This window comes from Mobula birostris, chromosome 16 (assembly GCF_030028105.1).
Source record: "Mobula birostris isolate sMobBir1 chromosome 16, sMobBir1.hap1, whole genome shotgun sequence".
Lineage (NCBI taxonomy): Eukaryota > Metazoa > Chordata > Chondrichthyes > Myliobatiformes > Myliobatidae > Mobula > Mobula birostris.
The window spans coordinates 8,067,094-8,077,124 of NC_092385.1; the positions used below are offsets into that span (position 1 = coordinate 8,067,094).

At 43.9% G+C, this 10,031-nt stretch overlaps 1 protein-coding gene across 6 annotated transcripts in view; it reads right to left on the minus strand.

The window, feature by feature from the left end:
* The window catches only part of LOC140210965 (uncharacterized), a 99,517-nt gene that overhangs the window by 65,219 nt on the left and 24,267 nt on the right, over positions 1 to 10,031 (minus strand). For all 6 annotated transcript variants that reach the window (XM_072280267.1, XM_072280266.1, XM_072280265.1 and 3 more), the window contains 2 exons: positions 8,182 to 8,241; positions 3,633 to 3,668 (listed from right to left, as the gene is read on the minus strand). In XM_072280267.1, coding sequence (XP_072136368.1) covers positions 3,633 to 3,668; positions 8,182 to 8,241 — 96 coding nt within the window. The remainder of the gene's footprint in view (positions 1 to 3,632; positions 3,669 to 8,181; positions 8,242 to 10,031) is intronic.

A 10,031-nucleotide genomic window follows, 5' to 3' on the forward strand; every position in this document is an offset into this window, starting at 1 on the left:
GCTTAACCTCTACTGACTTGGATAGTCACCAGTTTAATCCAGCAGCCTATATTTAATATTGTGAAATTATATTCCAGGTAACAGTGATTTCACTGATGATAAGTTGCCATACTTTCTATCTTGACAAGATGATGTTAAGTACTCACAATATCTTTGCACTGTTTATATACTGCTACAAGGTAAAAAATTACATGTCATACGTCAGTATTACTAAAACTGATTTTGGTGTTCAGAACTGGAAATTCCCCCTCTCTACTAACAGAGTATCCCTCATTTCAGCCTCAAAGAATCCTTTTGTATCACACATTGGAAGTCCTTTTGAAATGAAATTGCAATTTAATGCTGAATTTAGAGTGTCTTTGTGGTATGGTCAATTGCGTCACTTGAGTGATGACAAAAAAGTGCAATGCACTTTAGTGGAGTCGCACAAAGATGATGAAAGTGACCGGCCCTGGGTGGGTCTTGCAATGTTATAAAGCAAAGTGGTCACCAAGTTGGATCAAGCAAGGGTCAGTAATGTGAGGCCTAACAAGTGACAAGTCAGAGAGTTCACAACAGACTGGAAATCTGTGTGTCTTGCATTTGCCCTAGTTAAATCAAATCTGTCAGCCACCTGTAACAGTAATATCCATGAAATATAATTTTCTCATGACTGTCTTTCAGGTTTTGATTACACTTACAATTAGATTGATTCAAAGTTCAAAGTAAATTATATATATCACCATATATAATCCTGATATTCATTTTCTTGCGGGCATACTTAGTAAATCCAATAACCAGAATAGAATCAACTGAAGACCTCAACAAACAAGGTTGACAGCCAGTGTGCAAAAGACAACAAACTGTGCCAATACAAAAGAAACAATAATAATAAATTAGCAATAAGTATCGAGAACATGAATAAAGAGTCCTTGTAAGTGAGTCCATAGATTGTGGGAACAGTGATGGGGCAAGCGAAGTTATCCTCTTCTTGGAGAGCTGATTACAGTATCAATAGTAAGTCCTGTGGTTGAAAACTGTCATCTAGAAAAGTTTGAAATCCATTGTTGGCTTTGAAATATAACATTTATAAGTGAGCCAAAGCTGACCAAACTTAGATTCCAATTTAATTACCTTTCTCTAAATTTATCACAAATTGTACTGGGGTTAATAGTATAAAAATGTGGAAGATTCACAAAAATATATCCATAATATCTGTTCAAGATTCAAAGTACATATCAAGTCAAGTTGCTTTTTATTGTCATTTCGACCATAAACTGCTGGTACAGTACACAGTAAAAACAAAACAACGTTCCTCCAGGACCATGCTGCTACATGAAACAACACAAAACTACACTAGACTACAGACTTACACGGGTCTACATAAAGTGCACAAAACAGTGCAGGGCAGTACAATAAATAATAAACAAGACAATAGGCACAGTAGAGGACAAATTAAAATATAATAATAAATAATGTAGATGTCAGTCTAGACTCTGAATATTGAGGAGTCTGGTGGCTTGGGGGAAGAAACTATTGCACAGTCTGGTCGTGAGAGCCCGAATGCTTTGGTACCTTTTGCCAGATGGCAGGAGGGAGAAGAGTTTGTATGAGGGGTGCATGGGGTTCTTCATAATGCTGTTGGCTTTACGGGTGCAGCGTGTAGTGTAAACATCTGTAATGGCGGGAAGAGAGACCCCAATGATCTTCTCGGCTGACCTCGCTATCCGCTGCAGGGTCTTGTGATCCGAGATGGTGCAATTCCTGAACCAGGCAGTGATGCAGCTGCTCAGGATGCTCTCGATACATCCTCTGTAGAATGTGGTGAGGATGGGGGGTGGGAGATGGACTTTTCTCAGCCTTCGCAGAAAGTAGAGATGCTGCTGGGCTTTCTTGGCTATGGAGCTGGTGTTGAGAAACCAGCTGAAATTCTCCACCAGGTGAACACCAAGAAATTTGCTGCTCTTAACGATCTCAATGGAAGAGCCATCAATGTTCAGTGGAGAGTGGGCGCTCCATGCTCTCCTGAAGTCAACAACCATCTCTTTTGTTTTGTTCACATTCAGAGACAGGTTGTTGGCTCTGAACCAGTCCGTTAGCCGCTGCACCTCCTCTCTGTATGCTGACTCGTCGTTCTTGCTGATGAGACCCACCACAGTTGTGACATCAGCGAACTTGATGATGTGATTTGAGCTGTGTGTTGCTGCACAGTCGTGGGTCAGCAGAGTGAACAGCAGTGGACTGAGCACACAGCCCTGGGGGGCCCCCGTGCTCAGTGTGATGGTGTTAGAGATGCTGCTCCCGATCTGGACTGACTGAGATCTCCTAGTCAGGAAGTCTAGGATCCAGTTGCAGAGGAAGGTGTTCAGGCCCAGCAGTTTCAGCTTTCCAATCAGGTGCTGAGGAATGACTGTGTTGCATGCTGAACTGAAGTCTATGAACAGCATTCGAACATACGCATCTTTTTTGTCCAGGTGGATAAGGGCCAGGTGGAGGGTGATGGCAATTTTGTCGTCTGTTGAGCAGTTGGGTCGATACGTGAACTGCAGGGGGTCCAATGAGGGGGGCAGCAGGGTCTTGATCTGCCTCATGCCGAGCCTCTCGAAACACTTCATGATGATGGATGTGAGTACGTCCCAGTAGTCGTTGAGGCAGGACACTGAAGACTTCTTCAGCACGAGGACGATGGTGGCGGTCTTGAAGCATGTTGGAATGACGGCACTGCTCAGGAAGATGTTGAAGATGTCAGTGAGAACATCTGCCAGCTGGTCTGCACATCCTCTGAGCACTCTGCCAGGAATATTGTCTGGTCCAGCAGCCTTCCGTGGGTTGACCCTGCATGGAGTTTTCCTCACATCCGCCATGGTAAGACACAGCACCCGGTCATTGGGAGGAGGAGTGGTCTTCCTCGCCACCACGTCATTTTCCGCCTCAAAACGAATGTAGAAGTTGTTCAACGCATCTGGGAGGGAGGCATCACCAGCACAGGCAGGTGATGTTGTCCTGTAGTTGATGATGTCCTGAATGCCCTTCCACATGCACGGTGTGTCGCCGCTGTCCTGGAAGTGGCTGTGGATTCACTGGGCGTGTGCATGCTTTGCCTCTCTGATGGACCGGGACAGTTTGGCCCTCGCTGTTGTCAGGGCTGCCTTGTCACCTGCTCTGAAGGTGGAGTCACAGGTCCTCAGCAGCACACGCACCTCCGCGGTCATTGATGGCTTCTGGTTAGTGCATGTAGTGATGGTCTTGGACATACATTGTTAAACTGTTTATGCAGTATACAACCCTGAGATTTGCCTTCCCACAGACAGCTACGAAACAAAGAAATGCTATGGAACCCGGTCAAAGAAAACATCTACCACCCAACATGCAAAATTGTGCAAGCGACAAAGAAATGAGCAAAAGACGCAGAATATAAAACATCAAACCACAGAATCATTGAAACAGCCCAGGAATGTTCAGTTTAGCTCTGTGTCGATTGTAGACTGCAGGGTACAGAGCCAGTTTGCCACAGTCCGAATCACACAAAATAGCAATAAAAGAGGAGAAACCAGAAACACATCAGAACAGTTCATATGGCTCTACCCATTCATTCTGCCACATACCCTTCATATAAGCAAATAGTAAGTATTCAAAGTTCGTTTATTACTTACTGCATTGGTTGGGATCAGGAATTGTGGCAATGATTTCTGAAAGGAAATAAAGTAAATGTTACCTTAACGTTTGTTATCAGAAGTATCCATGAATGTGTTTTTTTCCCTGAAAGCTCAGCCTGGAAAGACAAGAGATTTCTACAGCACTTGGCATCCTTAAATTTTAATGATGAAAAAAAACTTGAGTAGCACACACAAATTGCTGGAGGAACCCAGCGGATCAGGCAACATCCATGGAAAGGAAAAAAGAGTTGCGATTTTGGGATGGGAAAGGAAGGGGGAAAAGGCCAGAATAAGGAGGTTGGGGGGGGGGGGGGAGGTGAATGAGCACAAGCTAGAATGCGATAGGCGAAGCCAGGTGAGGGGGAAGTAGGTGGGTGGGAGAGTGGGGATGAAGGGAGAAGCTGGAGGTGATAGGCAGTATAGGGCTGAAGGAGAATGAATCTAATTGGAGAGGAGAGTGGACTATGGGAGAAAAGGAAGGAAGAGGTGTACTGGAGAGAGGTGATTCTGGCTATGACCCTTTGAATTAATGCACTATAATCCAAACAATATTCTACTAAACCTCTTCTGCACCCTTTCCAAAGTGTCCACATATTTCAAGTCGTTCTACACACAATACACCAAATGTGACCTAACAAAAGGTTTATAGAAGTTATAATGACTTCTTAACCTTTCTACTCAACACCCTGACTGATAAAGTATGACTTCTTTACCAATGTATTCTCTTGCATTGCCGCTCTCAGCAAGCTATGAACTCATATCTCAAGATCCCTCTACATATCATTGCTACTGAAGGTCATGTACATTCCTCTGTTCCAAGGGGGCATTGGGAGAGGACCAAAATGCAAGACACAGACACTGAAGTACTTGGAACTGGACAAGGTTTATCAAGATAGCAAGGTGAGTAATGAAGAAAGGATGCTGGACATTGACACAGGCCCTAGGTGAGGCTAGGATTCAGGTCCTGGGCTATGATTTAGACTAGGAAAGCAGGACCAGGATAAGGAACTAGGAACTTGGAGCCTGGACAAGGACTCCGAGCCAGAGACTGGACAGGGAACCTGGAACCTGGGCCTTGACTCCGGCTTGGACCCCGGATCTAGGCGAGGACAAGACATGGCTACAGGACTGGATGTGAGACTCCTGGACAGGACAAGGGAACTCCAGCACAGGATGAGAGAACCCCAGCACTGGGCTGGGCGAGAACACGAAGCCTTGACTTGGTCTTGGGACACCTGGATGCAGAGCCTTGGTCGAGGGAGACAGGAACACAGAGCTGGGATCCCTCCTTGGGAACAGGACAAGGGGCCAGAGCTCTACATAGAGTCAGGACCCCTCCTAGGGAGCAGGACATAGGGCCAGGACTCGTACACAGAACACTGAGAGATGGTTCCCAACACAAGGTAGCGGCAAACGGCCAGACCTACCTAGCGAAGGCAAGGACACAGAGACAGTTCCCAACTCAAGGTAGCGGCAAATGGCCGGACCTACCTAGCGAAGGCAATGACACAAAGAGACAGTTCCAAGCAACAATAAACAGTTCCTTATCTAGACACAGCAAGGCTCCAGCCTTGCTCCGGCAGTAGAACTTGACAGCGATACAGGCGAGGACGCAGACAAAGCTTCAAGCAGAGGTTGCAGGCAAGGCTTCAGGCAGAAGGCGAAGGGAACAGTCCAGCAACTGAAACTGAACCCAGGAGCTGTTAATGTTGCCAGCCCAAGATGAGAATCATGTGCCTCAATTAAGGCACACAACAGAACAAGGGAAAACCGGAAAACCTGGAATAAGGTTCGATAGAGCAGACCGTGAACCGGAATGCAGACATCACGGACTGGACCATGGCATCCTCATACAGCACAGAAACAGGACCTTTGCTCCAAATGGTCCTTGCCAGTCAAGATTCTCACCCAAGCTAGTCCCACTTAACTGCTTTCGGTCCATATCCTTCTGAATCTTTCCTTATCTATGTACCTGCTTAAGTACCTTTCAAACATTAATATACCTGCCTGCCTCAACCACTTCCTCTGGTAGCTCATTCCATATACTGACCACTCTATGCATAAAGCATTTCCACTCAGACTCCAATTAAGTCTTTTTCTCTTACCTTAAACCTATGCTTTCTACTTCTTGATTCTCCAACCCTGAGAAAAAGACTGTGCACTTATCATATCTAAGCCCCTTTGTACATTTACTCATTTTTAATTCATTCATTACGTGCCATGTGAGTGATCATGATCTTCCAAGGTCTTTAATCTGAGAAGCTCTTCGAAACTTTTACCTGTCCATCCCTTGACGTAACTCATGAATGTCCTGTGCTGTCGATGGCAACTTTTTCTTCCATCAGTTTTTCCTGTCACTGCAAGATGTTCGAGCTTCACTTTTCTCAGTACATGTCCCAGAAATTCCAGCTGCTGTTTCCTGATTGATGTTATCAGCTCTCTTCTTATTCCAGCTTTTCGTAACAGTTCCTCATTAGTTACTCTGTCCTTCCACATTTTCATCATTCTTCTCCAAAACCACACTTCTGCAGCTTCAAGTCTTCCCTCATTTTGCTTTGACATTGTCCATCATTCATTTCCATATGTTCATGTGGAATGAACGTAGCACCACAACACTCTGAGTTTCATGCCCATAAAACTATGTTATTCTTTAGTATCTTGCTCAAATGTGCATTTAGCAACCCCAATCCTTGTTCTAATTTCAACATCAAATATACACCATAAGAGAAATGGAGGGTTATGTAGGAGGGAAGGATTAGATTGTTCTTGGAGTAGGTTAAAAAGACAGCACAACATCATGGGCAGAAGGGCCTCTACTATGTTACGTGTTCACAAGATCACAAGGCAAAGGAGCAGAAGTAGGCCATTTGGCCCATCGAGTCTGTTCCGCAACTCCCCCATGAGCTAAACTATTCTTCCATCTAGTTCCAATTTTGGGCTTTTTCCCCATATCCCTTGATACCCTGACTAATTAGATACCTATCAATTTCCTCCTTAAACACTCTCAATGATCGGACCTCCACAGCTGTATGTGGCAATGAATTCTACAAATCCATGACCCTCTGGCTGAAAAAATTTGTCCTTATCTCTGTTTTAACTGGGTACCCTCTAATTCTAAGACTGTGGCCTCTTGTCCTGGACTCATCCACCAAGGGAAGCAGCCTTTTCACATCTACTCTGTCCAACCCTTTCAACATTCGAAATGTTTCTATGAGATCCCCTCTCATTCTTCTAATGAATACAGTCGAAGAGCTGACAAACGCTCCTCAAATATTAACCCCTGCATTCCAGGAGTCATCCTTGTGTTCTACTCTACCTCTCTCCAATCGAGTCCTGGCCACATCTTTACAAATCTCCCTCTATTCTTTCCAGTTTAATGGAATTTTAGGGTGCCACAGTAGTGTAGCAATAAGCACAACACTATTACAGCTTGGGGCATCAGAGTTCAAAGTTCAGTCCTGGAGTCCTCTGTAAGTAGTCTGTACATTTTCCTTGTTGAAGACATGAGTTTTCTCTGGGTATTCAGTTTCCTCCCCCAGTCCAAAAATGTGCCAGTTCGTAGGTTAATTGGTCATTGTAAACTGCCCCGTTACAAGATCAGGGATAAATCGTGGGGGGTGGGGAGGGGGGGGGTGTCGTCGGGAGTTGTAGCTCGAAGGGCTGTACCACTAATTAAATAAATTCCTTTCCTATACAAGGTGACCAAAACTGTGTATTTGCAACATAATATCCCAGTTTCTATTATCAATGCCATGACTAATGAAGGTCAGTATGATAAAACTCTGCTTCACCACCCTGTCTACCTGTGGTGCCATTTCAGGAAACCATGTACTGTGAGATACTCAAGCCACTTCATTTGGCACCAACAATCATTGCATGGTCAATCAAAGTCACTTAGATCACATTTCTTCCCCATTCTCATGTTCAGGCCAGGAGCAAATAGGTGGGTTGTTGGGCTGGAAGGGCCTATTTCCTGCTGTATCTCTAAATGAATAAAAATAAATACTGTTCCATCTATGGTGATTGTCCATTGTGTCCGATGATGACAGGAAACCTGTGGGAGAATTTTAAGGAGAAAAAGCCATTGTACTGGGGCAGTTCCGGTCCCTCAAGCTCAGAAGTCTGGGTCCAGTGGTATGAATGAAGGTCACTAGTTGGGGTCTTCCTTGGTTGCAGTGGATGACGTCTTCTGTGCCTTTTCATACCCTTTGCTCTCCTTGGAGCATTGCAGAAATGCTTTCCTGGCCACTGGATCTCACTGTAGATCTCATCCACCCATCTCAACAGAGCTGACTTTCCATGCTAGCACAAGCATGTCTCTGTCTCATCTACTTTTATGATATATACAGCAGTGTTGCATGAGGTTGTTATAGCCAGGGGTGGTACTGACGATAAGCTCCCACTGCATATCGGGCCACATTTGGAAGAACTCAGAATTAACAATAAATTTTAATTAACTGCAAGAGGAACTAGATTCCTATCATTAGAGTTCTGATAAACTCTGGCTAAATGCAGGTAAAAACAGTTCAGAGCTGAGGTTTCTTACCTTGAGAATTAGTACAATTGCACTTACAGTCAACTGCCTGGCAACACTTGCAAAGGAATTCTACGAGAAAAAAATTTATTTTATTAATAATAATATTTTTTTGAAATACAAAATATCCTGACACTAAAGAAAGAGGCATTTTTAAGAATCTAGCACCATTTACTTGGGCACACAGCAGTTCGAAAAACCACAGTAGTTAGTGCGATTACTGCATAGTGTAAAATCGGACTGGCGTATCTATTGATCGCAGGAGAGGGCCAAGTTTAAACGCAGCATTATAAGGAGCAGGTTATTAATTAATTAGTTCTGTTATTCCACAAAATAAGGACATTCTGGAAGTTATTGTCATTACTTGACTCTCTGCGCACCTTAAAGAGAGAACAGAACAGATCGTACCTCAGATATATATCACAGTGTGGACACGGTGGAGGATTACAAATATCTGGGGATACAAATTGACAATAAACTGGACTGGTCAAAGAACACTGAGGCTATCTACAAGAAGGGTCAGAGCCATCTCTATTTCCTGAGGAGACTGAGGTCCTTTAACATCTGCCGGATGATGCTGAGGATGTTCTACGAGTCTGTGGTGGCCAGTGCGATCATGTTTGCTGCTGTGTGCTGGGGCAGCAGGCTGAGGGTAGCAGACACCAACAGAATCAACAAACTCTTTTGTAAGGCCAGTGATGTTGTGGGGATGAAACTGAACTCTCTAACGGTGGTGTCTGAAAAGAGGATGCTGTCCAAGTTGCATGCCATCTTGGACAATGTCTCCCATCCACTACATAATGTACTGGTTGGGCACAGGAGTACATTCAGCCAGAGACTCATCCCACCAAGATGCAACACAGAGCGTCATAGGAAGTCATTCCTGCCTGTGGCCATCAAACTTCACAACTCCTCCCTTGGAGGGTCAGACACCCTGAGCCAATAGGCTGGTCCTGGACTTATTTCCTGACATAATTTACATATCACTATTTAACTATTTATGGTTTTATTACTATTTAATTATTTATGGTGCAACTGTAACGATAACCAACTTCCCCCGGGATCAATAAAGTACGACTATGACTATGACTATTATACTGAAGGCAAAGCAGATAAAACTTGACCCTTGTAATTTCCTAGCTGTTTCCGATTACCTGAATAATAGCAAATATTCATGGAAAAATAGGGTTACATGCCTTCAGGAAGCCATCAGAATGCTGCTGCCATCAGGAAGGAGGTATAGGAACCTCAAGTCAAAAGTAAAGTTTATTTTCAGAGTGCATCTATGTCACCACATACAACCCTGAGATTCATTTTTCTTCCGCAATACTCAGCAAATCCAGACAACAGATTGAGTAACTGCAAATATAAATAAATAGTAATAAGTAACGAGAACATGAAATAACAAGATAAAGAGTCCTCAAAGTGGGACCCTTGGTTGTTGGAACATCTCAATACATTGGCAAGTGAGTGTAGTTATCTCTTTTTGTTCAAGAGCCTGATGGTTGAGGGATAGTAACTGTTCCTTAATCTGGTGGTGCAAGTCCTGAAGCTGTTGTACCTTCTACCTGAGAAGTCCCACACCACCAGATGAGTTCAGGAACAGCTATTATCCCTCAACCATCAGGTTCCTGGACCAGAGTGGATAACTGTACTCACCCCAAAACTGAACTGATCTCACAACCTAAGAACTCACTTTTAAAGACTCTACAACCCATGTTCTCATTATTTATTATTTATTTATTCTGTTTCTTTATATATTTTCACATTGGTTGTTTGTCCGTCCCTGTGTGTGTGGTTTTTCATGGATTCTATTGTGTTTCTTTCTATTTACTGTGCCTGCAAGAAAATGATCTCAGGGT